Source organism: Marmota flaviventris, chromosome 1 (genome assembly GCF_047511675.1).
Source record: "Marmota flaviventris isolate mMarFla1 chromosome 1, mMarFla1.hap1, whole genome shotgun sequence".
NCBI lineage: Eukaryota > Metazoa > Chordata > Mammalia > Rodentia > Sciuridae > Marmota > Marmota flaviventris.
The window spans coordinates 210292490-210306614 of NC_092498.1; the positions used below are offsets into that span (position 1 = coordinate 210292490).

Sequence of the window (14125 nt, forward strand, 5' to 3'; positions counted from 1 at the left end):
GCTCCAGTCCATGATCAGTTGACTCTGTTGCTTTGGGGCCTGTGGGGAGGCAGCTCATGGTGCCAGGAGCACGTGGTGGAGCAAGGTGATTCCCTCCATGGTCCAGAAGCTGAGGGGCAGGGGAGGGGTGAGGCAGGCCCCTAGTGACCTAAAGACTTTCATTAGGCCCCGCCTCTTAAAGGTCCCACCACCTCCCAGTGGCACCACTCTGGGGACCAGGCCTTGAACAGATGGGCCTTTGGAGGACCTTTAAGATCCCGACTGTAGCAGCGTTAGTGGCAAATAGTGGGCGTGCCTTCCCCAGGACGCCCCAAATCCTGCACCCAGTTCCAGTATCTCAGGCAGCCTTAATAATTCTTAATAATTCTGAATCCAGTACTGATTTCTGCCCTATTTTAGGAAACTCTATGGTGTTGGAGGAAAAAACAAAATATATACAAACAAAACTACCTACATAAATGACCCGAATGTTTCAGGAATAAAACAAATTTCTTTTTGTTAAAAAAAAAAAAAAAGAGTCTCGGGTTGAAGGTGTCTTAGGGGTAAAGCACCTCTCCAGGTAGCGTGAGGACTTGAAAGAAAACAAAGAGTGTCCCAAGTAGCTCTGTTCATGACAAGCCTGGCCCCAAGTGTCCCTCTGCCGTCGAGTGGAGAAGTTAAACGGTCACATCACTCACAGACGGTCCCTGAGTTACGGTGGTGTGACGGCAGTGATTCAACTTACGATGGTTTGATTTATGATTTTCAACCTCACGACGATGCAAAAGTGACACTCAGTAGAAACCGCACTTCAAATTTTGAATTTTGATCTATTCTCCAGCTGGTGACAGGCCAGTGTGCTCTCACAAGGGTGGACGGCAGCAGCAACTGCAGCTCCCAGGCAGCCCCATGATTACAAGAGGAAGCAACAGATACCCTACAGCGTGCTGTGTTGCTAAGCTAGGGGTTCAAGAGGCGAGGCGTATTAAACTTCAGCTGGGCACAGTCGAGCATACCTGTAATCCCAGCGACTTGGGAGGCTGAGGCAGGAGGATTGCAAGTTCAAGGCCAGCCTCAGTAACTTAACAAAGTCCTGACTCAAAATAAAAATATAAAAACGGCTGGGGATGTGGCTCGTGACTAAATGCCCCAGCTTAATCCCTGGTACAAAAACAAATGTGTTTTCTATGGCTCCAAGGAGCTGCGTTACCCGGTTGATCTTATGCGATACAAATTTCCCATCAATTCTTTAAAAGGACGAGGAGGTGATTAGAGCGCAGGGTGATGGTTGTGACCCGGGGTCTCTGGAAGCTTCCGGGTGCTGCCTGGTCCTACTAGGTAGCAGTAGTGGGTGGGTGATTCCGGAGTCCTCAGGTCCGTGTGGCCTTTTTTGTTGCGGTGCTGGGGACAGAAGCAGCGCCCTGCCGGCTGGGCCAGAGGCGCACCCCTAAGCCGCACCCGGGACCCCCAGCCCACTTGCCCTCGGGGTTGAGAGCTGGGTGCCTGCGAGTGAGCGCCTGCGGGAGCCCCAGGGTCCCCCGCGCTGAGCCCTGGCCCCGGCTTCCAGGTCATCATCGGGAGCATCTTCGAGGTCATCTGGGCCGTCATCAAGCCCGGCACGTCATTTGGAATCAGCGTGTTGCGAGCTCTCAGGTTACTGCGTATCTTCAAAGTCACCAAGTAAGTCTTGGGAACTCCGGGGCCTTCCCCTGGGGCCTGGGGGTCGTGGCCGGCGCTGACCCCTCCCGCCGTGGGCAGGTACTGGGCGTCGCTCCGGAACCTGGTGGTCTCCCTGCTCAACTCCATGAAGTCCATCATCAGCCTGCTCTTCCTGCTCTTCCTCTTCATCGTCGTCTTCGCCCTCCTGGGAATGCAGCTGTTCGGCGGCCAGTGAGTGCCCAGAGGCCCCGGCCGGTCCCTGGGGCCCCGCCGCAGGGCGCCCCACCGCAGGGCGCTGCCCTCTTTGCACCCCGACGCCCCCGGGCATCACCCAGGAGGACGGGGCTGTGGGTACCACCCGTCCTGGGGCGTTGCCTTGGAAACCAGATGCTGACCGGGCATCCGGGTGGGCGGGACTGTGGGTACCACCCATGGGGGGGGGGCGTTGCCTTGGAAACCAGACGCTGACCGAGCCCTGCGGGGGCCGGGTGGGGCTCACGGAAACTCCTGTCGTCCCCACAGGTTCAATTTCGATGAAGGGACGCCGCCCACCAACTTTGACACCTTTCCGGCAGCGATAATGACCGTGTTTCAGGTATGACCTTGGCGGGGCGGGGCGACACCTCTTAGTGTCAGATTGGGGCACCTGGACGGCCTCCGAGGGGCTTCCCCGGGACCCCCAGGCCTTTCCCAGTGGATTCTTTCTCTGGGAGGGACGGCGCGTGTGTAGAGAGGGGACCCTCCCTTCCCTCTCCCACAGAGGCAGCCTCTAAATGAGGCCCAGACAGGGTTTGGAGAGGGCTGGGCCCCCTTGCTGGGAAGTGCTGAGCCCTGGCACTGGTTTCTTGGCACCGGGCACCCGCAGGTGTCTCTAGCTGAGGTCCCCCCTGGGGCCCTGCAGGACAGTGCAGGGGGCGGACCCCAGGGCCGTGCCCTGCCTCGGAGCTGCACCTGGCCCCACATCGGTCCTCCACACCTGGCACCCCCACTCAGCACCACGCACGGAGGGATCTAGGGGGATGTTAAAGCGGGTCTCGCCGGGCGCGGTGGCCACGCCTGTAATCCCAGCAGCTCAGGAGGCTGAGGCAGGAGGATTGAGAGTTCGATGCCAGCCTCAGCAGATTAGCGACACCCTGAGCGACTCAGCGAGACCCTGTCTCTATATGAAAAATAGAGAGAGGCTGGGATGTGGCTCCGTAGCTAAGCACCCCTAGGCTCAATCCCTGGTATGAAAAATGTCTGGCCACGTCTGCTGAGCCGCAGAGCCTGGGCGGCGTCCATCTGTGTCTCCCGGTCCAGAGGCTGCGGGGCGTGGCGGGGCGTGGCAGGGTGTGGCAGGGGCGTGGCAGGGGCGTGGCCGGGCTGTGACTTGCAGATGCCCCCCCACAGCGATCACCACTCATGGTAGCTGAGCCCAGGTCCCTCTTTCTCCTCTTGCGAGGGCACCGATCCCCCGTGAGGGCTCATGACCCCACCTGGCCCCAGTGACACCCCCCAGTTCCTTCTGCCAGCACCACACGGGGACAGGGGCTTCCACAGAGGAACCCGGACGGACACCGTTCAGCTGGGGCGAATCCCCTTCCCACGAGGGAAGACCCTGGTGGCCGCGCGGGGGCCCTGGCACTCTCGGAGCCACGGAGCTGGTCTGCCAGCCGGGCGGGACAGTGGCCTCGGGACTGTGGCCTCGGGGTCGTGGCCTCGCCCGCTGCTGAGGCCGCCTTTGCCCTCCGCCCTCCCGCGGCAGATCCTGACGGGCGAGGACTGGAACGAGGTCATGTACGACGGCATCAAGTCGCAGGGCGGCGTGCAGGGCGGCATGGTGTTCTCCATCTACTTCATCGTGCTCACGCTCTTCGGGAACTGTATCCTGCGGCGGGGCGGGGAGGGCGGGGGAGGGTCTGGGGGCGGGGCGGGGAGGGCGGGGGAGGGCGGGGAGGGCGGGGGAGGGTCTGGGGGCGGGGAGGGCGGGGGAGGGTCTGGGGGCGGGGCGGGGAGGGTGGGGGCGGGTCCGGGGGCGGGGCGGGGAGGGTGGGGGAGGGTCAGGGTCCGGTTGGGGGCGGGGGCTGGAGGGTCAGGGAGGGGAGGGGTCGGGCAGCCGGAGCCTGGTCCCCGTGCTGTCCCTCCGCGGCCGCTTTCCCTGACTCGGCGGCAGACACCCTCCTGAACGTGTTCCTGGCCATCGCCGTGGACAACCTGGCCAACGCCCAGGAGCTCACCAAGGTCTGTGGGGACCTGTGTCTGGCAGAGGCACCACCTGTGGGCGGCCGAGCGGGAGGGACCTAGGGACCGGGTCACCAGGCGGGGAGAGCCGGCCTCCCGCTCCTCCCTGGGCGCTGAGCCTCCACCAGCCCGTTCGGCAGCAGAGCGCAGCGAGGCCCGCGGCCAGGAGGCTGCAGGAAGCAGATGGCCAGCGCCACGCGGGACCCAGTGAAGGGACCAGGCAGGGATCCCAAGGAAGGGGGCAGTGCCAGGCCAGCGGGCACGTCACCGCCCAGAACAGTCAAGTTGCTGGACCTGAGGGAAAGGGGCTCCCGTAGATCCGTGGCCTTAGGGGACCCAGAGCCGTGGCCAGCACAGATGGTGGCCAGTAAGCAGCTCCCGCCTCTCTGCCCCACTGGCCTCCTGCTGGACCTGCTAGTGGCCACTTGCAAGCCACCGTGGAGGCTGAGTGTATGGTAAACAGGTCAGCCTCCCAGGGGACAGGAAGGGGCCAGAGGGCAGCTAGCAAGTAGCCTGCACAGGACCCTGGAGCTCCACTGGGTCCCCCCGTGTGTGGGAGCTGGGGGGGACACTCTCTGGACTTCCTTGTGAGGATAGCAGTGACCACGTGATGCTCGTGGAACCAGCTACTGTGGCCTCCCTCGAGTGGAGGAGGAATCTGAGGCTCAGGCAGGACCACTGGCCCCATGGCAGGATCTCAGCAGCCACTGTCAGAATCACGCGACCCACGTCAGGCGCTCTGCTAAGCCCCCGGCACACAGTGAGCGTTCAGGGAAGGCAGCCTCCCCTGGCTGGCGCGGGGAGGCCAGGTCGTGAGCCTCCCTAGCACGTGATGAAAATCAAAATACCAACAACCACAGGAAACGTAAAGGCCCTTCTGTGCTGGGGGAGAGGCCCTGCTCCGAGTTGCCCACGGGAGAGGACACGTGTGTGTGCCCCGTGTAATCCGAGGTACTTGGGAGGCTGAGGCAGGAGGATCCTAAGTTTGAGGCCAGCCTCAGGAACTTAGCATGGCCCTCTCTCAAAATAAAAAGGAGCTGGGGGTGTAGCTCAGGAGGAGGGCAGAGCCCCGGGTTCAACCCCACAGCACACACAGAGCAGGGAGGGTGGTGTCTACTTCACAGATGAAGAAACTGAGTCCCCGAGAGGTTACGTGACTTTGCCACACGCTAGGACCTGAAAGACCAGAGACGTGGCCCTTCAGAGATCACAGAGGAGGAAATAGGGCCAGAGAGAAATGGGGGGTCAGGGGAAGGACCATCTCACCAGTGCTGACTCGTGGTCAGTGATGTTAAGTTACCCAGATAAAAATTGGTGACACGTGCCCCTTAGGGCAACCTTGGACTCCCTGAAAGTCCAGTGAACCTCAAGTGGACCCAGGAAGGCCCCACTGCTTTCAGTAACACAGTTCATGTCCCTGGAATGATCCATGAGCAGGGCTTCCAAAAACAGTTGTACAGGTTGCACACTGCACAAGAGCACAGGCCGGCTGGAGTCCGCCCTGCCTCTCCATGGGTGGTGCATCAGTCCAGGAGAAGGAACCACAGAGGAGGCACTGTCCTTCTATTTGGGACGTGTGTGTTGGGAACCAAAGAGCTGGCCACAGGTCCAAACTAGGCCTGAGGGGGAACAAAGCTCAGTGGCAAGTGCAGGGTCTTCCTGCTGGGAGCCTCCCTCCGCTCAGGGCCGTCCCCAGGGCGTGAGGTGTTCAGGACACGGAACCAAACCAAACTGAGCAGACCCTGCCAACCCTCCATCTGTCAGCCCGGCGGGAGGGAGGGACGGTTTCCCGGCCCCACCTCTGACGGGGGAGGAGCGGAAGTCCCCACCAGGAGCCCGGCCACCTGGAGCTGGTCCAGCCCTGAGCTCATCCCAGAGCTCCTGCTCAGGGGCCAGCATCCAGGAGAGGGATAGGGAGGCAGGGAGGCAGGGAGGCCTGGGCCTCCGCAGCCCCCTTTCCCTTCCGTTTCTCCATCAGGGATTCCTGGGCACCCCGTGAGCGCCGTGCCCGCGGGGCCTCAGTGTGTCCCCAGTCTCACTTAGTCCCCTGCGGAAACCTCGGGAGGCAAGTTCTCTGAGCCCCACTTCATCACTCGTTCAGCGAGCACATATTGAGCACCTACTGTGAGCAAAGCCCTGGTCTAGAGCCAGGAACACAGCAGTGAACAAAACAGGCAAGAAACCCAGCCCTTTGGGAGCAGGGATTCGAGCTGGGGAGACCGACGAGAAACCAGATCAGTGCACAGAAATGCATGGCTTGTCCGATGGTGCGAAGCGCTAAGGGGAAAAGTGAAGTAGGAAAGTGAGCAAGAGATGGGATTTTAGATAAGGAATGTGAGGCACAGAGAGGCTTAGAGATTCCCCCAAGGCACACAGCAATTAGTAGCAAAGCTGGGATTTGAACCCAGGCCAACTGGATCTGGAACCCGTGCTGTTGGCCACTGTGTATTGGCTGCTTGAACTTGAACTCACTCACCTGGGAGCTTATTGGGAGCACAGGCTCAAGGCCGAGACCTGGTTCTGTGGAAACTTCCAGGGGCCTAGGTATCTAGTATTTTGGAGCAGTCGTCAGGTGCCCAGTTCCAAGGACAGCTGGGCATGGAGCCAGAAGGGGGGTCCTGCTCCGAGTTGTCCCGGGCGTCCTGACCTGCCCGTTTCCGAGGTGCTTGTTCCTCGCCTCAGATTCAGGGTGCAAGGAGGCGCCGTCTGAGCCGCCTGCTGTCCTGACCAGCAGCTTTGTTTCTGGACATGGGTTTTTCTCTTTCTTTGTTCGAGGGGGTCTTGGGGGGCACTGAGGACTGAACTCAGGGGCCCTCGACCACGGAGCCACCTCCCTGGCCCTACTTCGTACTTTATTTAGAGACAGTGTCTCACTGAGTTGCTTAGGGCCTCACTTTTTGCTGAGGCTGGCTTGGCGATCCTCCTGCCTCAGCCTCCGGCCGCGGGGACGACGGTCGTGCGCATCACAGCTGAGCCCCCGTGACGGCTGAAGGGTCGAACGTCCCAAAGCGCCCCTTGCTGTGTGTACTCCAGCACACCTGCGTCCTGCTCCTCTCTGACCTGGCCATCAGGCAGCCAGACAGTGGCCGAGACCCCGGCTCAGGGCAGTGGGGGCCCAAGCCCGCTTCTGGGGCTATTGGTGGTGCCCAGCGGAGCCTGGGGAAGCCACTTTCCTGCATCAGGCACGGCTCGGTTTTCTGGGGACGTGGCCCAGAGTCGACGCGGCTTGGGGACAGGGGCCTGCGAGGCAGGAAGGAGGGCGCGTCCTTCCCCGGGCTGCCCCTGGCTGGGTCAGAACAGGCTTGATGGCCCCAGGGGCCCCTGGGCCTGAAGCGGGTGGAGCGCACCTACCAGCCGCCCTTGCCGTGGGACCCCGGCTCTGCGTGGCCGACCCCCAGGCCAAGCCCCCAGCCTGCTCTTCAGTGCTCAGACACCACGAGGGTGGGCTTGTGAGCGAGAACCCGTGTTCCCTCCAGGACGAACAAGAGGAGGAGGAAGCCGCCAACCAGAAGCTCGCGCTGCAGAAGGCCAAGGAGGTGGCGGAAGTGAGCCCCCTGTCGGCGGCCAACATGTCCATAGCCGTGTAAGTCGGGGGTGGGCCGTGCCTAACCACTGGGCGGACGTGCCCGCGCTACCCCCCCCCCCCCCCCGCGTCCTCTCACATGGGCTCTGCTGGTGTTTAATGAGCACCACCTCGGCCCGGAACTGCTGGGACTCGGCAAGGTTGGAAAGCCCCACTTTGGGTAGCTCTCAAGTCAGCGAGGGCGATGACAAGATCACAGAACTAGAGAAAAAAAGATGGAGAGGGGAGAGGGGAGGGCGGAAGTGCAGAGGGTGGTGCTGCCGGGGCCTGGTGTGTGCGAGGGAGGATGCTCTCTGCCACTAACACCCCCAGCCCAGAGCTGTGCTTTCAAACTCAGGCAAGGCCTCCCCTGGAAGGTGGCAAGACCTGAGGGAGGTGAGGAAGGAGCCGGGAGGAGGTGTGGGGGAAATGCAGCCCAAGCAGAGGGACTGGTATATGCAAAGGCCCTGAGGCAGACTCCTGGTGTGTTCAGGGGATATGAAGGCCGGTGTGCCTGGAACCGAGTGAGCAGAAGGGGACTGTGGAGGGAGAGACGAGAGCAAGGAGGTGACGAGCAGGTCATGCAGGGCCTTGGGGGCCACGGGGAGGACTTGGGTTTTGCATCATCGGCAAAGGAGCAGAGGAGGGTCAGGCCCTGACTCAAGTGCTCACAGGTGCCCTCTGGCCACTGTGGGGAAACGGACTGTGAAGGTGAGGAAGGGAGGTGGCCCAGCACGCCAGGTTGAGGGCAGCAGCCTGTCCTTGCAAAGGAGATGGGGACTGGCCCAAGATGGAGCCCAGGGAGGTATGGATGTAGCAGGATCCTGGACAGATTCTGAAGGTCCATGGAGCAGACAGTTCGCTGGGGTCAGGGACAAGGCAGTGAGGAACCAGAGACCTTGGATTAAAGAGAGCTGAGGACACAGTGCTCTGAGCTGTGCCTTTGCGGGTGGGGTGGGGGACTCAGGGGGTCTCATGCTGCAGAGCGCTGCGTCCTGGGACTACAGGGAGGGGGCAGCTTTTCCAAACTAAGAGGTGGTGGCTGCAGGAGGGGAGCCCAGGGAGGCGCATGCGCGGTAGGTGAGGCTAGGAACAGCCTGAGCACAGGGATGGTCCCTATTACACCATCGGTGCCCCGCAGCCCCGGGAAGGTTCTGAGGGCCCCAAAGGGACCCCAGCCCCCGACACTCACGCAGCAGCCCCCACACTGCCCACCCTGGCTGCCCTGGTTCCTTTCTGTGACCCCAGACCCCCATTCAGGCCACGCGAGCACTGGGGGCTGTGGAACCTGCGCCAGACCCACGTCCACCGCCCTGGCCTCCGTGGCCATCTCCGAGGCCATTACGATGCTCAAAGCCACCCCAGAGGTTCCCGCGCTGCCCTTGGCGGCAGAGTAAAGACAGTAGGGCCCTCGGCCAGGCTGACAGGCCCGCCTCGAGCCCAGGTACCTGGGAGGTCACCCGAGACACCCACTCGGCCGCCCCGTCGGGCCAGGCTGAGCGTGGGGATCCGGGTGGGCGCGGCCGCGGGGCTCGCGGCGCGGGTCCGGGGCGCCGACCGGCCTTGCGTTGCAGGAAGGAGCAGCAGAGGAACCAGAAGGCGGCGCGCTCGGTGTGGGAGCAGCGCACGAGCGAGATGCGCAAGCAGAACCTGCTGGCCAGCCGCGAGGCGCTCTACCCGGGCCTGGACCCCGACGAGCGCTGGAAGGCGTCCTACGCGCGCCACCTGCGGCCCGACGTGAAGACGCACCTGGACCGGCCGCTGGTGGTGGACCCGCAGGAGAACCGCAACAACAACACCAACAAGAGCCGCGCCGCCGAGCCCGCCGTCGAGCCGCGCCTGGGCCCGCCGCGCGCCGACGACCTGCTGCGCAAGCAGGCGCGCTACCACGAGCGCGAGCGCGCGCGCGACCCCGCCGGCCCCGACGCGCGCAGGCCCTGGGCCGGCGGCCAGGAGGAGCCGAGCCGCGAGGGCCCCTACGGCCGCGAGTCCGACCACCCGCCCCGCGAGGGCGGCCCCGAGCCGCCCGGCTTCTGGGAGGCCGAGGCCGAGCGGCCCAAGGCCGGGGACGCGCACCGCAGGCACGCGCACCGCCAGGCCGCGCCCAGGGACAGCCGCAGCGGGTCGCCGCGCACCGGCGCCGACGGGGAGCCGCGCAGGCACCGCGTGCACCGCAGGCCCGGGGACGAGGCGGCCGAAGACAAGGCCGAGCGCCGGGCGCGCCACCGCGAGGGCAGCCGGCCCGCCCGCGGCGGAGAGGGCGAGGGCGAGGGCCCCGACGGGGGCGAGCGCAGGAGGCGACACCGGCACGGCCCTCCCGCCACCTACGACGCGGACGCGCGGAGGGAGGACAAGGAGCGCCGGCACCGGAGGAGGAAGTAAGTGGGGTTCAGCCGCGTCCCAGCCCCGATTCACAGAGGGGAGACGGGCAGGGGCGAAGGGCAGCGCCCCACGGCAGCCTGGAGCCCCTGGGACCGAAACCAGAGGCCCGCGGGGACCGTCCACATGGGCACATCAGGCAGCCCGGGGAGGACCGCACCCCGCAGGAGAGCTCTCGTCCAGCTCTCTCTGTGCTGCTGGTGGCCCTAAGTGACCTCGCACCTGTCTGCCCACCTGGGAAACGGGTCCAGGGGGTGGAATCGGGCCATTGCCGGGTTAAAGGAGGTGAAGTCCAAGGAGCCTGGAAGGGCCCCTGGGCCTAGTAAGTGCTCAGTAAAATTAGACCGTTTCCCAGCTCCCCGAGTCTCGGCCTACCTGGTGTGTTCCAGGAGCATGGGAAGGCTCTTGGGGGCCCTAGAGTTGAAGGGGCAGCAGTGTACCAGGCTCTTGGGCATGTCCCCAGGCCAGGGTTTACCCGTCAGGGACCGTGTCCTCTTTCCTTAAGAGTACTCAAGGTGATTCTGCACAAAGGGGCCTAACAGCTTCAAGGAGTGTGGACATTGTTCCATTATAAACCAGGGTCCCCTTAGTCCCCCCTTATGTGACCAGTAGGTTGATTGGCTTAGTGGTGTGGGTCAGTGATTCTGCTCTGTGGTGTCCAAATGAGGCCGGCAGTTCTTAAACTTGACCTTGTGTGTGTGTGTGTGTGTGTGTGTGTGTGTGAAAGAGAGGGGGGGTGTGGGGAGGGAGAGAGAGAGTGTCCCCCGGAATCTTGTTAAAACTCGGATTCTAATTCAGGACCTGGGGCTCCGTGGAGCCTGAGATTCTGCCTTTCTGAGCAGTTCCCAGGTGGGGGCAGCGCTGCCCGTCCAGGGACCACACTTGAGTGCAGGGATTCTGGGGACGCAGTGACATGGTTCTGGTGGCGGCGGGGACATGATGGCGCAGGCGCAGGCTGATGACTTGGGGTTTGTGGACACCTCAGAGCCCAGGAAGGGAGGTGCTAACGGTGTCGCAGTGTTCTAGACCGCGGCTGCGTCCTGGTGAGGTTCCACAGCAGCAGAGGCCACCGTCCAGGGGCTGCAGGCAGAAAAATGCGGTGCCACTAAAAACCTGCAATGAGTGTTTTCTGAGTTTGATCAAAACCACGTTGGCTTCAAATGAAAGGTTCTGATAATTACAAGCCGGGTTTTCCATTTGCATGAGAGAGGGTAGGGAGTCGCCAAGGAGAAAGGACAGCGTCTTCCTGGGTGGGACCGCCCTGCACGGGGCGGGGCCTTTGGCTCACCTACCTCCCCTTCCCCAGATGCCCACAGTGCCCCTCGCCACTCGGTCTCCGTATTTCCTCAATGCCCTCCTAAAACCATCCTGTGGGTCCTTGTTCCTCCCGAGCTTTCCCCACTGGGCTGATGGAGCCTTTCACCATTTGCTAAGTGCCTACTGTATGCTAAGCTCACGCTGTGAATTCCCTCAAGTAATGACAGATGGGGGGGCACATGGTGGGGGACGTGGTCTCATCACAAAATGCCTGAGACCGGCCAGTTGTGCTCAAGAACGGTGAGCTATTGCCAGGCAGGGGGGCGCACCCCTGTCATCCGGCTACTCTGGAGGCTGAGGCAGGAGGATGGCAAGTTCAAGGCCAGCCTCAGCAACCTAGCAAGACCCTGTTTCAAACAAATAAAATAAAAAGGACTGAGGGTGTGGCTGGGTGGCAAGGCGCCCCTGAGTTCAGTCCCCAGTGCTGCGGACACAAAGAAACTGTCAGCTGCTTCAGCAGCAGTAGGGAGCACCAGGATGTGCCGACTGTTACCCTCCACACCTCATCAACACACAGGGTGAGGACCTGAGCTTCCCCACTCCAGTTCCCCGTTTCTGCAGAGGGAACTGGCTTTTCCCAGGAGCGGCCGGCCACCAGCCTCGGGGAGCAGGATGGAGATCCAGCCCTCCCATCGCCCAGGGCCTCGCCTCTCTCCAGAGAAGGCAGTAGCCCCCACCTCCACCAGGGCCTCCGTGGATCCCATGGGAACCAGACAGTCACCGCTAGGTCCCTTATTAATAGACACTGCAAATGCTGAGGCCAGCAGAGAAGCAGGTTAGTCATTTGGCTGGTTTAAAAAAAAAAGTCTTATTGCTCACTGGAAATAAACGCTCAGGAAAGCACATTTTGCTTTTTTTTTTTTTTGGTACCAAGGATTGAACTCAGGGGCCCTCGACCACCGAGCCCCATCCCCAGCCCTATTTTGTCTTTTATTAGAGACAGGGTCTCACTGAGTTGCTTAGGGCCTCACTTTTGCTGAGGCTGGCTTTGAACTGGAGACCCTCCTGCCTCAGCCTCCTCAGCCTCCGGGATCATGGGTGCGAGCCACTGTGCCCAACCTTTTTTTTTTTTTTGACCTGAGGTCTCTCGGGGTCGCCCAGGCTGGCCCGCCCTCTGGACTCAAGCCATCCTCCTGCCTCAGCCTCCTGAGTAGCTGGGGCTGCAGCCCGGGCCCCCATGTCATATCTGGCTGATTGAAGCATTATTAAGAGGGGGGAATCCAAGACGAGGCATTAATCTGATTAATTTGCAGACATAAAATAATAAGCAGTTTCTGGTCTCTGCGGGATGATGCCGCGGCCCCGGAGGCCCCGAGCCTCCCCTGTTCCCTGCCTCATCCCTGAGGCCCTGTCCCAGCCGCTCCCTGAGGGCTTGGTCCCCGCGGTACGGTCGACGGAGGTCTGTCCCCTCCCCTCCCTCCTCCCCCTTCATCTCTCGCCCCAGCACCTGCTCTTGCATGGTGTCCCGGCAGGGGCGCCCCAGGGCGGCCAAAGTGAGGAGGAGCTTGGCGGATTCCCAGTGAAAGCCATCCCTGTGGACCCCAGGGCGCGGCCCCGCCTCCCCAGACAGCTCCCCGCCAGTCCTGGCACAGGGAGGGGCCTGCCCGGTCCTGCCCACCTGCACTGGTCGCCATGGCAACCGAGGCCCAGAGGACGCCCAGCCCCGGTGTGTCCTGCCCTGAGCCCTGAAGCAGCCCCGTGCGCCCTTGGCGGCCTCCCCGCACCCCGCTCCGTGCACCCCAGTCGCCCATCGCCCCGTTTCCTTCGGCCAGCCCTGCCGTGGCCTCGGGGTCCGAGGACCGCCCCCGGCAGCCTTCCTGCGCTCGCCACCACCCTGGCCTCGGTGCCCTCCTGGGTGATGGGGGGCGGGTCCTCATCAGGGGTCATGGGGGCCATCGGGGGTCAGCGAGGTGTGCGTGGAGCGAGCTGAATGGGGGTTCCTGTTACCTCGCTCCCCAGGTAATGGGGACCAGCCCTGGATCCGGGGTCTGAGCGCGTCCCATCCCGGGCAGGAGCCCCACAGCCCAGCAGAGCAAGCCGGGCCAGCGGGAGGGACGGCGTGGGCAGTTATGCAACGGCCTCCTGGGGCACAGGGCACAGAGGCCAGCCCCGGGAGGAGCGGGGAGGCCGGCCTCCGGTCTCCTGCCTCCTTGAACTCCTCCGCGGAGACACTGGAGCGAAGCCCCCCGAGGTGCAGGAGGCTCTGCGCCTGCACCTGGTCAGACGCCCTGACCCACAGCCAGCGGGAACCGAGAGGAAGAAGGACAAAGCCAACTAAGGCCAGGGCCCTCGCCCTCCCTCAATAATGTCACCTAGCAAGGAAGCACCCCGAGGGTCCTCGTGGACCAGGCCGCCGTGTCCTGTGAGTGTTCTGCTCTATTTTCGGTGCTGGGCGGTTCACCCAGGACGCTCTACCCCCGAGCCACACCCCAGCCCTTTTTTATTTAGAGACAGGGTCTCACTAAGTTGCTGCGGCTGGCCTCAAATTTGCGATCCTCCTGCCTCAGCCTCCAGTGTTGCTGGAATTACAGGCACATGCCACCGCACATGGCTTGTGTGATTTTATACAACCTCCTTAGATGGTGACCAAAGGATGGGCTCCTTTTTAAGTGGTGACTTATTAGGTCTGCTTGGGGGCAGGAAGATCTTTCATTAAAAATCTAGACAGTGGCCTCCGCCATATGGAGCAGTTCTGTGGCGGTGGATTCAACCAGGTGCAGGTCAGAAATCTCGGGGGTGAATCCGTGTCCACACTGAGGGGGGACAGTTTTCTTGTCTGAATCCCCTGAACAACACTGTGCGCCCAGCGTCACGTTAGGAGTCCCTGGTCATCTGGAAGTGGTGGACCGTCTTCAGGAGATTCCACAGATTCTGTGCCAATGCTTCTTTATGTGGGGGATTGAGCATCTGGGGGTCTTGGTATCCAGGGGGCCCTGGGGCCTCCCCTGTGGAGGCCAAGGGAGGCTCGCATGGTACTTACCGAGAAGGTCTCCCCGGCCAGACTCCCAG

The 14125-nt window shown here is 62.5% G+C and overlaps 1 protein-coding gene across 4 annotated transcripts in view; it reads left to right on the forward strand.

Moving 5' to 3' along the window:
* Cacna1a (calcium voltage-gated channel subunit alpha1 A) overlaps nucleotides 1-14125 on the forward strand; it is a 181275-nt gene that overhangs the window by 108373 nt on the left and 58777 nt on the right. For all 4 annotated transcript variants that reach the window (XM_071602072.1, XM_027955221.2, XM_027955219.3 and 1 more), the window contains 7 exons: nucleotides 1547-1659; nucleotides 1738-1869; nucleotides 2161-2233; nucleotides 3383-3500; nucleotides 3791-3858; nucleotides 7335-7441; nucleotides 8995-9798. In XM_071602072.1, the coding sequence (XP_071458173.1) occupies nucleotides 1547-1659; nucleotides 1738-1869; nucleotides 2161-2233; nucleotides 3383-3500; nucleotides 3791-3858; nucleotides 7335-7441; nucleotides 8995-9798 (1415 nt within the window). The remainder of the gene's footprint in view (nucleotides 1-1546; nucleotides 1660-1737; nucleotides 1870-2160; nucleotides 2234-3382; nucleotides 3501-3790; nucleotides 3859-7334; nucleotides 7442-8994; nucleotides 9799-14125) is intronic.